Consider the following 14,542-nt stretch of genomic DNA (forward strand, 5'->3'; position numbering starts at 1 on the left):
CCCCTTTTTTTTTTTTTTTTTTTTTTTTTCGGCTTCCCAAAATAGTCAGCCCTGGGAGGAGAAAGCGAGAGGTAATGAAGACCAGATGCCTACCTTCACTGGTAGCCACATTCTTCTGGGCTTTGGTCGGTGTGTGATCTGTACTTGAACTCACATCGGATGAGATGCTTGAGCTGCCTTTGCCTAAAGAAAACAGCAATGAGCAGCTTTTGAGTTTTGTAATTTCAAAACTGGACCGTGCCTTCCACCTAGACCCGTACACCAGCCTGTATAACTTGTTTCCAGGAAAGGAGCTATACAGTACCAAGAATGGAGCTCATTAAGTTTTGTTGCCTTATGTATTAAATATCTTTGGGAAAATACCTGACCCATGCATAGTAGAGCTAAAGTTCTCTTATAATATGGCTTGACTATAAACTCAGACAAGATTATAAAACATAGTCAACTATGATAATGCAATCTCATCTTGGCATGCATGTGAACAAGAAAGCACATGTGGGGAACACATCTTCCACATTCATTTTTTATTTGCAATTGAAAACTATGCATTTCTCAGTAGAGGAAATAAGCAAACCTAAGAATGAACCATAATCAGAGGATGGTTGGCTCCACATAACTGCATCACCTTAAAACCCCAACTCCCTGTTTTAATAAGTCCTTTTTAAAAAACACAAAACATTTTATTTTTCTAATGCAATATTTCTCGATTAAGAGGAGACAATTTTTTCATCCAAAGAGACATTGGGCAATATGTATTTTGGGGGGTTACATCTGAGGTGGGGGATGCTACTAGCATAGCACTGGTGGGTAGAAGAGAAGGATGTTGCTAAACATCTTGGGATGCACAAGACAGATGCCTGTAAAAATACTATCCAGCCCAAATGTCAATAGTGTCAAGGCTGGCAAACTCTGACACCAAATGATTAAATGATTCTAGTAAAGCTAAATAATAAGAGAATCGTTTTTTAAAAGAGGTTTTTGTCTTAGGGTGCATATGGGTGCCAGAGAGAGAGAGAGAGACAGGGACAGTGAGAGGAATGGCCATCCCCCTGAGGGGATCCTCCCGGGATCTTGAGCATGGATGCACACATGCCTGACGTGATTTTCAAGCCACCGGATCTAGGACTTAAACCACACGTGGCCATGTGGGAGTCCAGTGACATAATTGCTATGTCATCTGCTGCCCTAATAATAGACTCTTAATCATTCTACCTCAGCTCAGAGCTGAGTTTCTACTCTTCCAACCTTTAATATAATCATGTATGTTAATATTGCTGAATAGTATCCGAATGCCACATGGATGTCTATAAATATAAAACACACTTCATTGCACAGGGAGAGAGGTGCCTAATGCTGTTATGGGCACAATTCCCAGATGCCCCATGGCATCCATGTCCTTGTGGAATCTCCTCTCTGAGTGTGGACAGAATCTGTAACTGACCTCTAATGAATAGAGTATGGTGAAGATGAGAGGATTTAATTCAAATCCCAAAAGAGTTGACTTAATGGGACCAGCAGGTGGCATAGTGGTTGGGGCACTGGATTCTCAGATGGCCAACTGTGGTTCATGTCCCAGACCTGGTGGCTTGAAGGTCATGCTAGGTACATGTGCATGCATGCCCAAGATCCCAGGATGAGAATGGAAAAGAGACTGCGGCATGGCCATCCCCCATGGGGGAGGGAGATGATTTCTCACTTTCCCTCTTGCTGTCTCTTACTATCTTTGTCCTGTGAGTGTACATGCTCTATGGCAAAAATCTTGAAAAGAAAAAAAAAAATCAATTAATTATCAAGGTGGGTCTGATCTAATCAGGCAAGTCCTTTAAAAAAGGGTCTAAAGAAAAAACCCTTCCCACTGTCCTTGCAGCTCAGACCTCCATGAGTTTTACTGCTGCAAAGAAATGAATTCTGTCAACAACCATGTGAGCTTGGAAGATAATCCAGTGTCAGATAAGACAGCACAGTCTGCCTAATGCCTTGACTGCAGCATTGTGAGACCCTGAATAAATGACTCAGTTCATCTGTAGTCAGAATTCTGACCCAAGGAGACTGCAGGGTGTTATAAATGTATATTGTGTTAAGCTGCTAAATGTGTAGTAATTTTTTATGCAGCAACTGAAAATGAATGCAACAACCAGTGAACCATTTCACAGATGAAATCTTTCACTGCACAAGTAAGATCAAAATTCTTACATACAGCTGAGAAATCTTGTTTTCCTATAGTCTTCCTTTCACAGTGATACTTGCAATGAACTTAATGTTCATGTCCTCCTAAAATTCATGTATTGAGATCCTGACCTCCAATGGAACAGTATTAGAAAGTGAGATCTTTAGACAGTGATTAAATTATGACAGTAGTGTCTTCATGAATGAGATTAGTGCCAATTATGGTTTGAATGCTTCTCTCAAAAAATTCATGTGTTGAAATTTTATTGCTATGGTGATGATATTAAGAGGATAAAAACTTGGGACCAGCAGGTGGCATAGTGGTTATGCTGCTGGACTCCCATATAGAAGACAGTGGTTTGAGTCCTAGACCCAGTGGCTTAAAACTCACACTGGGCATATGTGCGTGTGTGCCCAAAATTCTGAGAGGGGACTGAAGAAGAAGGGACTACAGCATGGCCATCCCCCCGAGTATGATTTCTCACTTTCTGTCTCTCTCTGTCTCTCCAACTAACACATACGCCCTATAGCAAAAATCTCTGTTAAAAGGAAAAAAAAAAAAAGAGGATGGAAACTTAATTTGACTATGATACTGAAAGGTGGGCCTTTAGGAGAGCATTAGGGTTAAATAAGGTTGTCAGGTTAGGGCCCCCATAATTGAATACTGGTAGCTTTAAAAGAAGAAGGAAAGACACCAAAGCTTACACATGCCATTACCTTCTCACCATGTGATACCCTGCACCACCTTGGAACTCAGTAGAGTCTTCATCATCAAGAAAGCCTTCATCAAATGAGCCCCCTTCACCTTGGGCCTCCAGAATCATGAACTGAATAAACCTTTATTCTTTATAAATGAACCAGTCTATGGAATTCAGTTATAGCAACAATAAAATGGATTATAACAGTGCAGAGAGTTTCCTTTCCCCTTCTGCCACATGAGAACACGAGAAGATCAAGCATGTATGAACGAGTAGTGGGCCCACAGAAGTCACTGAATCTGCCGACACCTAGATTTTGGACTTTTTAGTCTTCAGAGATGTCAAAAATAAATTTCTGTTGTTTATAAGTCACCTGGTCCATGAATTTTGTGATAGCAGCAGACCAAGACAGTATACAATCTCAATTAGCCGAAGTGAACTTATAATCTAGATTTATACAGAGCAGAAAAGTGCAAGTGGGCTTAGATCTAAGGAGTTTCAGGATTTTGTTTGCTTATATTAAAAGTAATGCAGGGAACCAGCAGTTAGCGTAATGGCTATGTTGCTGGACTCCCACGTAGTCGACCACGGTTCGCGTCCTGGACCCGGTGGCTTAGAACTCACGCCAGGTGCGTGTGTGTGTGTGCCCAAGATCCCGAGAGGAGAATGGAGGAGAAGGGATTGCAGCGTGACCATCCCCCCTGGGGGGTGATTTCTCGCTTTCTGTCTCTATGTCTCTCTCTGTCTGGCGAACGCACGTGCCCTATAGCAAAAACCTCTCCAAAAAACAAAAATAAAAAAGTAATGCAATAGTCCAAGTTCATGGGTAATAATAATAACACCTGAGCACAGAAAATAAATAGCTGCAGTTTCTTCTCACTATGGCCCCTTGCTTATTATGACTTACAGCTCTAAAGTCAATCTGTTTTTCCCAATGTCTCAGCTACTTCACCTCCTTCTTACTCAAACAACACAGCAATTCTCCTTTCTTTGTGTCTAGAAAGTCTTTGTGGTCTGAATGGTGACTGCAGTCGCCATTTATCTGCCATGGTTTACCTTTGGAGGTAGATAGACATGGTGGACCAAGAATTGAGTTGGAAGTAGGTCAACCTGGTCACTGAACTCATCTACCACCCTTAACTTTTAAGTTTATTTATGTATTTCTTCCATAGCAAAAGATACAGAGTGAAAGAGACAACACCCTCAATAGGTTCTTGGCACCACAATCCACTCCCAGTCTCAAACAGCAATGGGTCATGGGCAAACACATGTCCAATATAGTAAGGGAGGTCTCCAGGACTAAACTGGAAACCTTCTCAAGTGAGTCTTCCTCACTGAGCATCTCACTTACCATCATACCGCCATCAGGCCCCCCATGTGCAGTTGTTTTTTGACCTTGTGCATTCACTTCTTTGAAGGCTCAGTATCCACATCTGATCAGGGAGGCTAAGTGAGTCCTAACAGCTGAAATAGTCTGTGATTCTATAAGTCTATTTCACTACTCCTCAACTCTGAGTAATGCAAACATCCCATTAATAGGGGGGAAAAAAACCCACATTAATGTGCACCACCAATATTTAGACTTAAATTATTTTTATTTTATTGTTTCTTAGCAATGCGTAAATGGAAAACTAGAAATAAACTCCATATGCTTTAGCTCTGATTCAACAATAAAATCAAAACCAAGTAACAAATTAAATGCAAAAATAATAAAACATGTAAAATTCAAATTAACAACATTAATTTAGCATGATAGGTGACATTACATTGCTGAGTTTAAACTGACTTTCAAAACTTAAATATAGTACTGTGTGCTAAAGTCAATATGCTCATGTCATCCCAGGCCATGAGCCAATATCAACCTGCCCACTGCTTTCCTCCAGAAGAACCCGGGGAACCCTCCTCCATTCTAAAACAGGATGCCACATTAGTTGGCCTTCACTTGTCTGTATCATTCACATTGTTAAGTCTGATCTTTCATTCCTAAACAATTCACAACACCACTGAAATGGAGCTCTTCCTTAGAAAGGGAAACTTGGACAATGAAATCTTGTCGTAAGACTCTTATTAAGGGGAGCCCCTATAAAATTAGGTACTGTTTGTTAAAAATGATCATTAAAATCAAAGCACAAAATAAGACAAATTTCAGAGGAAATCCTCAGACAAAAAAAAACAAGACTATGTGCATGGACCATCTAAGAGGTACAAATTCCAATGTAAGAAATGCTAGTCTTTTGGGCCAGGCAGTGGCACAATGGTAATGCACCTGGACCCACATGGGAAATGTCCAGGGTTCCTGTCCCAGGACCTCTCTGAGCATACCAGGTGCTTGTATGTGTTACCATGATCTAGGCAGCCTGAGACTGAGGGTAGATCTGATGTAAAAACCTTGTTGATGGTGCCCCTCTCTCTGCCTCTCTCTCTCCCTGTCTCAGAAGAAATAAATAAATACTTTTTTTATAAAAAGAAATACTGGTCTATAAAGAAAAGGAAAATGGTTGAGGGAACAAATAGTATTATTAATGTTACTCAGAACAGTAGCAAACGTGGAGTGCACATATTGTCTTGTGCGCTCGAGTAAATACTTGTGATGTTTTATCTAATTAAATACCCACTTCGCCCTGCAGCAGTGCTCTTCAATCTTTTCCTCATTATTGTCCCTTGCAAGGAAATGTTTTAGACTTCTTTTTTCCTTATTACCCCCCATTGAAATGGTAACAGCACAAATTTGCTGTACATATGTTATGAGCTGAGTGTACAACTCTGCTTTATAGATAAGTAAGATTTTTCACACACACCCCTCCCCCCCAAGAATTGATTATTGTCTCCTTGGGAGCAATATTGTCCCCACTGAAAATGTATATCCTTTGACAACCAAAATGTTTTTTAATGGATTACATATATCATCTAGTATTAAATGTGCTTTTGCAGCTTACCCAGCTTTTGTGTAGGCCAAGATGAGGCATGCAGGGTCTAGAACCTGCTTGTATATAAGAGACATTCAGGCAGAGAGAGTATGTGAAGGTAGCCCACCCCTGGGAGATCCTGGAAAAGACAAGGACAGGGGACATGCTGGTAAGGAGTAGCCAGCTCAGGCACTACTTTCTCCTCTCTGGGCTCCTTCTACAAAAAGGGAAGGTATGTTGGATAAAGAACACAAGTCTAAGGCAGAGGGGTGCTATCACCTTTATCCTCTATAACTAGGAGGCAGTGTTTGTCCTCAGGCAGCCACAGACACTGACAAGAAGCATGGCCACACCAGCTGCTGGGTAGCATGGTGGGCTCAGGGAGTAAAACCGACAAGTCAGAGCCCAAGAAAGACCCTGAGTCAAAAGGAGTCGGGGAAAGGGAGTGTTTTCTAAGGGAGACAACTTGGTAGAATGTGCTGCTTCTATGACCACAGTTAGAGGGTACTTGGCCATGGCAGGGCCAGTGAGTGGCACATTACAGCAGACCGGATGCCGTAACTTCAGTGAGCATGAAGGCGTACTGCTTTTCATGCAGGTCCACACATTCTTGGGCACCCCCACTTCAAAGGATGTAGCTTCTTTGTTCCCCATCAAGAGCAGGGAAATCCAGGAGATAGGGCTCTGCCATCCATGTTTGAATTTGCCCTCCTAATGACTCCAAGGCATCAAATTGGAAATGCAGGAGTAATTTGGGCTCCATGGAAGCACGCAGATGAGGACTCACCCGGTGACCACCACACACGAACGAGTGTTTAATTAAACATTTGCCACTCTGCCATGTAACCCACAGCAGCTGTTTCTTGTGCACTCGGAGTGACGGGAATTTGTGGTTTAGAGTATTTAACAGCAAGGTCTCTGGAGCCAGAGCCAATCCAGGCCCCACCTCCATCATTCCTGACCATATCTGTGTCCATGAGCAAGTCCCACAAACTCTGTCTTGGTTCCTCGCCCATTACGTAGAGATGAAACCTCATTCACGTTCTGCAAATGAGTATCAGTGTCTGTACCTTGGTGTCTATATTAGTCTGGGTCTAGAAAAACAGAAGCGGCAGGAGATTGTATATGTGCTTGTACACACACACACACACACACACACACACAGGTTTTCATCAAATATTCATTGGAAAATGCATATGATTAAAATAAAAACTGTTCATGGTTTCAAATTTTTTTGCACCAAAAGTACACTTGCACTTTAATTCTATTTTTCCTTGAATTATTTGAAGTCTTCTGTAAACAGTGTGCACTCAGGTGTATATGAATATATATTGAATATATGTATCACAATATATGTACGTGAGTGTGTGTGCATAAATTATTGTAAGGAATTGGTTCACATAATAGTTGGAGTTGGCAGGTTTGAAATCTGTGGGGTAGACCAGGAGGCTGGAAGCTCAGACAGAGGTTGATATCACAGTGTTTAGTCAGAATATCTGCTTCTTATATCAATAGTCAACCTCAGCTTTTGCTTTTAAAACCTTCAAGTGATTAGTTGAGGTCCACCTATAGTATTATTACTGAAGGTAATCTTTTTCACTTTAGTCACTTGATGGTAGATATTAAGCACATCTACAAAATACTTACACGGTTTCATACATAGACTAGATTGGTGTTTGATTAACTAGGTACTAGAGGCTGGCCAAAGTGACCCATTGAAACTAACCATCATTGTAACGAATCCACAAGATTTTAAATACCAGAGTTTCCACAACCAAGTACTGTACTCAGGAGAACACCTATCACACTCTCTAAGCCACATCATCTCCATCCATAAAATAGGGATAAACACAACAGCAACCTATTCACTCTACTCAAAATAGAGATTTGTAGTTGAACTGCTGTTCAAGCATTCAATACATCCAGTGAATGCAAGAGTTCACCCTGTGACGTATCAATATTGACCTATCACAGTTCAGTGAGTCTCAAGAAACAAGAAATAAAATTTAGAACGGTAATTATTATTGGGTCATTGGAAAAGTCATGATCATCCTTGAAAAACACAGAAAAATGTAACAAGTCTTTTCCAATAATCCAATATTTTAATATCACACATAATGTTTATATATAATAAATAAATGTTGTAACTGCATATCAATTTAATTATGCCTACCTTATATATGCAGCAAAAATTCCCTCAAATATAAGCAGAGTTGACAATTTTGTGACTAACTGCTTTACCTACATGAAAGTTTACTTGTTTATCTGACCAATGACTAAAACCCCCATTAGGGGTTTATAGCACATCAGAACTGTGCCTTTTATAGTTCATGAAGTAAAAGCTTGTGCTCTATTGAATTTCCTCCCAGGTGGAACAAAGGCTTAAATGAGGGCAATTGAAGAAATAAATTGGTACCAACCCCAAATAAGCATCAAAGCAAGAAAAAAGTAACAAAATATACTGAGGCTGGTAACTACTGTCTGCAGTAGTTTAATATATGTACACAATTCTTTATTGCAATCAGTCCATCAGCGATGGACTGATTGATCATTTTGTTCACTTGGGACACACTATTAACTGAGGAATATTAGCAGAAGAATATGCCGGTCTTTAATCCCAGTCAAGCATTTCTTTGGGCTATCAGAGTGTGCCAAGATTTTTTAATGTTTGAAAATAATGACATGTTCATTAAATGGGGATCCTATTAGTGAGAGATTTTAAGTTTCTTTTCATTTAAAAATTCCTGTATGTATGGGGCCAGCAGTTGGCATAATGGCTATGTCACTGGACTCTCATGTAGTCGACCACGGTTCCTGTCCTGGACCCGGTGACTTAAACTCATGCTGGGTGCGTGTGTGTGCTGAGAGGAGAATGGAGGAGAAGGGATTGCAGCATGGCCATCCCCCCTGGGGGGGTGATTTCTTGGTTTCTGTCTCTCTGTGTCTCTCTGTCTTTCCTGGTGAGCACATGTGCCCTAGAGCAAAAAAACCTCTCAAAAAAAAAAAAAATATATATATATATATTCCTATATGTAAAACACAAAAACCAAGTTCCTTCTCTCTTCTCAATGCCAGCACCCAGGCTTATTTTCCAGATGCAGCTATTTAAAACACGATAGTCGGAATTTCCATTGTGATAAGAGAAAAACAAAAAAAGAAACAGTCAGTACATGAAAAGAAAGTGAATCAGTGGGGTCCAATGATTTCTAACATTCATAAAAGTCCAAGAAATGTCTTGCCAAATTGATTCACTGTATCAATTCCAGATTATATACACTGCATTCATCAGATGGACTGCAGCTGCAGACTTCTAACAAAATCTCCACCAAGTATAGGAACCCATGTGGCGGCCTCAGCCCCTCATTTCTGCTTCTCTCCGCTACCTTGTTTTCAAGCTGCTGCTGCCAGTGCACTGTAAGAGCTGGATTTAATACTAAAGGTCCATAATGAGGAAAGAGAATTTCTCTTTCCATTTCTCAGAATTAGAGCTGGGGAGCCACGGTCATAGGTAAGTGCTAAATCCATTGTTGTTATTTTACTCCTGACATCTTGAGATAGGTTCTCATCTTCCTTGACTCACAGTGTGAATTTCTGTACATAGAGGATAGTAATATTAATTATCTCAAAGAATGATCTGGCTTAATCTCTGTCTCAAGTGAGTATTAGTTTTGGGGAAAAAACTGAACATATATTATAAAAGCATATTAGTACTTTCAGGCTAAGGGGAAGCAATTTATAGATGAGTTCTCCAGGGTTCAAGCCTTAAAGTCCAGTGAAATAAGAAGAAATAGCGTCTTAAATACTATGCTTCACTTTACCGTGAGTGGGAAATATTACATGCTGCCCTTAGTTTCTTTTCCTTTATTTTTTTAAGTTTTTTTTTTTTTTTGCTTGTTTGTTTTTGCCATAGGGTGTGTGCATTCACCAGAGAGAGAAAGAGAAAGACAGAAAGCAGGAAATCACCCCTCAGAAGAGACGGCCATGCCACTGTCCCTTCTCCTCCATTCTCCTCTCAGGATTTTGGGCACAGGCACACATGGGAGTCCATCACCTTAACCACCACGCCACCTGCTGGCCCCAACATCCTTGGTATTCCATACATCAATACTTCACTTTTTTTTTTTATGGTTGAAAAATATTCCACAGTGTGTAGACCTCTTCTTTTCTTTACTCATTCATCTGTTGATGGGCACTTGGGTTTTTTCTTTTGGCTACTATGAATAACACTGCAGTGAAGGTTGCTGGCTTATGACTGTTGGAGGTTTCTAACTTGCAAACCTCTAGTGCTTCTTTTTACCAGAAATCAAACCCTGAGTGCTGTGGCTGGGACCTACAAAGTGCACAGAGTTCTTCCAGGAGAGAAGTGGGATAGCTCACTGCTGATCAGCAACCTCTTGAGGGCCATTTCAAACCCTGCTGCAGACCCTGGGTGTAGGAAGCAGCTGCTCCCTATACTGGGAGGGCACAAAGCTGGAAACTAAGGGGAATGGAATATAAAAAGATTGGAGGACATAAAAGCATTGAAAATGCTTATGGGCACTGGAGACAGTGTGGAAGAAGGAGGGGGAGAGGGGGAGAGTGTATTGTCACTGTTTTGTCCTCAGAGATACAGAGTTTTGGAAGGAACTTAGAAAAAATAGGCAAGACATTTGTGGGACACAGAAATGGCTTATTACCTGTTGATAATGATGATGTGCACAGTATTCTCAACTGGACTGGTCTAAGGTGTATTTCATATTGGGTAAGTTCTCTATACAAGTTAAATGATGTATAGCAATTGAATATATTAAAATAATAATTATTATTATTTTTAAAATGAAAAAAAAATAAAAAGAACTGACTCCAAGAACACTGTGCTACCTCCGAGTAGGGATGAGTGCCTGGTGCTGCCAGCTAGAACAAAGCAGAACAGCTAAACACCTAAACACAGCTGTCACAGGTACTCAGGAGCTGGCATTGAGCGCTGTGATCCCAGCACACACCTGCTTCAAGCCCTGCTATTCGAAGGTGTGCAAGGCTGTGATGGGGCAAAACAGCCAGGAGATACCTGGGGGTGCTCCCTTCCCCCCTTTACGGGGACTCCACATGTTCTCTGTAGGAGTGGCAAGAGCTTCAGCCTCAGGTGAGACATAATACATAACCCTGGAGGTGCTGTCCCCTCCCAAGCCACACAAACAAAACCTGATCCAGAAATGTAAACAGCTGGCTGAACTGCATTAGCCTTGAAGAACATCTAATCCTTTAAGGTATGTTGGCTTAGAAGCTAAAGAGTAAACAGAAAGAATGAAATAGAAATCACTTAAGTTTTATAAGCAGTCTTCCCACACCCTAATATCACTCACTGTCTTTGCCTTGGTAGAGAGAGGTTTATATAGATGAAAATCTCAACTCAAACTGATTTTTTTCTACATCCTTCCTAGGCTCATTATAAATAAGAAAAAGGAGAAAGGGACATGACTTGCATACTGACTTCTTAAATCCATAGAAGGCAGCAGGCTGGCCAAAAGTCTACCGAACATGGACTACACAGCACAACAGTTACTCCAACACCAGTTTCTGCAGAACTAAACACAAAGCAGAAAACTGCCTCTTGAGTCTCTTGGAAGAGCATTTGCCCAGGTTGCGCTGTGTGGTAGCATTATCACAAGTGAAAAAAAGAAAGATGAGCAAGTAAGATTTAATACTTCAGGTAATGCGAGAGGTCTAAGAGTCCCCAGGTTCATGGAAAAACAAGAGCTTGGTTCACCAGCATGCATGGTTTCAAGTTGAAAAGGACAGGCAATATTTTACTAAAAGCACCACTGGAGCACAGCTTGCCCCCAAGGCACACCCTGGCCTACAGGCCTTCAGACAATTCCGCAGGAGTTAACACAGATGCCAGCTGACACAAAGACAGATGCTGCTGCCTCTGCTGACAGATGGTGCTTCACCACTGGGTTTCGAAACAGAGTAATGAGAGGGTCTCACAGAAGGCTAAAGGATCCAAGCCTTAACACAAGAATTTCCAATGTAATGCCAGTTGCTCAAAAGTCATTGTTGTGCTCATAACATCACTTCAATTGCAGGAGGAATCCCCAGTTTGCATTTCTAAAGGGCTAATGTGGCCTCCAGATCATGAGAGAATGTGCCTTGCTTACCCCAGGGGTACAAGGAAAGACCATGTTCTTTCTGACATTCAACGCTGTTTCAGCATGATCTGGGAGCGCCTTCGACACCACGAGTCCATCTCCTGGCATGAAAAGCCTCTACTGCCATTACATCCATAAATGCATTTGTTTTCAACATCCATACCACATACAATTCTATGACCAAGCCACCCTGGCCATAAAGATTATTCCCTGCAGGATATTGAGAGGACAGAAAGCACTTTCATCATCGTTGAAGAGAGGATGTAGTTACAGGAGAGGCAGCAGTGTCCTTTGAATCTTTGTGGCTTTATGTGGTTCAACCCAAGGCTCAAGTCAAACAGTTATAACCTTTGCATCTTACTTCCATTAATTGATTTCAAGGATTTTATACAAAGCACATTTACATGTATTTACCTTAATTATCACTAATAATCAACCTAAATTGCTGGAAATTCAAAATAATAAATTCTTACAAGGGACTGATTCTCAGGGACCAGCAGGTGGCATGGTGGTTAAGGCGCTGGACACTCCCACATGGCCAACGGGTTCTCTCGCTCTCTCTCTCTCTCTCTCTCTCTCTGTGTGTGTGTGTGTGTGTGTGTGTGTGTGTGTGTGTGCGCGCGCACCTGGTCAAATTAAAATAAATTAATGAATAAATAAAATTAAATAAATAATTCTTTTTTTAAAAAAAGGCATTGAGTCTCTTCCTTTCATGCATAGTAGTCATCCTACCAAAAGTGAAAGAAACAGAAAGGGCTAGGTATTTAAGATCTTAATCTTACTTAATGTAAGACAATTTTAGGATCTCATGTTTCTCATCTCACAATATCCATTTATTAAAATATCATAAACGAAATTCTATTCTCAAAATTCTGTACACAAAAACTGAAAAAGATCCAATAGCTCTGCTTGATAAAGAGGGTATTACAGGGGGCCAACCAATGGCATAGCGGTTACGTAACTGGACTCCCACATGACTGACCACAGTTCGAGTACTGGACCCAGGGGACTGAAAATCATGCTGGGTGTGTGTATGTGTGTACCCATGATTCCAGGAGGAAAATGGAAAAGGGACTGCAGCGTGGCCATCCGTCTTGGGGGGTGATTTCTCACTTTCCCTCTCACAGTCTTTGGTCTCTCTCCCGTGAGCACACACAAATCTCTCAAAAAGAAAAATAAAAAAAGAGGATTATTATAAACAAGTTTTCCTACCACATAGAACCTTCAGAAAGTAATTAAATGGCAAAACTGGAATCTACAGCCTGAATCCACACACACTCCCACGCTGGCTGGGAGGCCAAATGAGCTACTCGATCCTTTTCTGCTCCTTTCCTGCACCTCCTATAAACCATCTTACACCAAAAAGCAAGATCCAAAAAGACGAAGCCTGGGGCCGGCAGGTGGCATGGTGGTTAAGGTGCTGGACTCCCCACATGGCTGACCAGGGTTTGAGTCCTGGACCTGAAGGCTTGCTTTCTCACTTTCCCTCTCTCTCTATCTCTCCCTCCCTCTTTCTATCTCTGGTCAAATAAAATAATAATAATAATAGTAATAAAATTAAATAACTATTTAAAAAAAAATTAATGCCTGGAAGAGAACGAGATGTTAGCACCTTTCTCCTTCTGAAACTGAAACCATATATGAGTGTGTGATGTATGAATAAATATATATACATGCACACACACATACATTATACACATGGTGTGTATAATCACCAAATAGTTGGGTCATTTCACTTCTGTGTCTTCTCTCCATGTGTGCGGCTTCTGAAGTTTCCAATCTTGTGTGGTCTAGTCCCAAATGAGAGTCTCAATTTATTACCTGCCACGCCCCTAAAAGTATCGTTATTCTCGCCCCACATCTCTTCCACTTCCCTGAGAGTGAGAGAAATTTTCCTTAGGCCCATGACAGGAGCTGCAGTTCTATTTCATAGAGGTCCAGGTGATCACTTCTACCAGAAGTCATTCATGATCACACAGCAGCAGAAAACAAATGATGGGCAGCAACAGAGACCCTCACAGACCCCTCACATTACCACAGAGTTAAGGACAGAGAGGATAAAGAAGTGCTGTGGTGGGAACCAGCAGTTAGCGTAATGGCTATGTCGCTGGACTCCCACGTAGTCGAACGCAGTTCGCGTCCCGGACACGTGGCTTGAAACTCAAGCCGGGCGCGTGTGCATGCGTGCAAAGAAAAGAAAAGAAAAGAAAAGAAAAGAAAAGAAAAGAAAAGAAAAGAAAAGAAAAGAAAAGAAAAGAAAAGAAAAGAAAAGAAAAGAAAAGAAAAGAAAAGAAAAGAAAAGAAAAGAAAAGAAAAGAAAAGAAAAGAAAAGAAAAGAAAAGAAAAGAAAAGAAAAGAAAAGAAAAGAAAAGAAAAGAAAAGAAAAGAAAAGAAAAGAAAAGAAAAGAAAAGAAAAGAAAAGAAAAGAAAAAGAAGTGCTGTCGTTGCAATGCCCGCTCCCACAGTGAATCCATTCTACTCCCAACTTTGTGTAGCTGCCACCTGTCAGGTGAGACTGATGGCACCTCGAGGTCAGCAGGGAACTCTGCCTGTCCTAAGCCCATAAACACAGCCTAACTGCTCAGTGACTGCCTCCACAAATAGTGAGGGGCTGATGAACAACCAAAGTTGCTCATTAGTAGGG

The 14,542-nt window shown here is 41.1% G+C and overlaps 1 protein-coding gene across 1 annotated transcript in view; it reads right to left on the reverse strand.

The window, feature by feature from the left end:
- Positions 1 to 14,542, reverse strand: part of FBXL7 (F-box and leucine rich repeat protein 7) — a 429,933-nt gene that overhangs the window by 304,919 nt on the left and 110,472 nt on the right. Inside the window, exon 2 of the mRNA XM_006165244.2 lies at positions 94 to 183. Within this exon, the coding sequence (XP_006165306.1) occupies positions 94 to 183 (90 nt within the window). The remainder of the gene's footprint in view (positions 1 to 93; positions 184 to 14,542) is intronic.

The sequence above is a fragment of the Tupaia chinensis genome, unplaced genomic scaffold (genome assembly GCF_000334495.1).
Source record: "Tupaia chinensis unplaced genomic scaffold, TupChi_1.0 Scaffold143836_1, whole genome shotgun sequence".
NCBI classification, from domain to species: domain Eukaryota; kingdom Metazoa; phylum Chordata; class Mammalia; order Scandentia; family Tupaiidae; genus Tupaia; species Tupaia belangeri.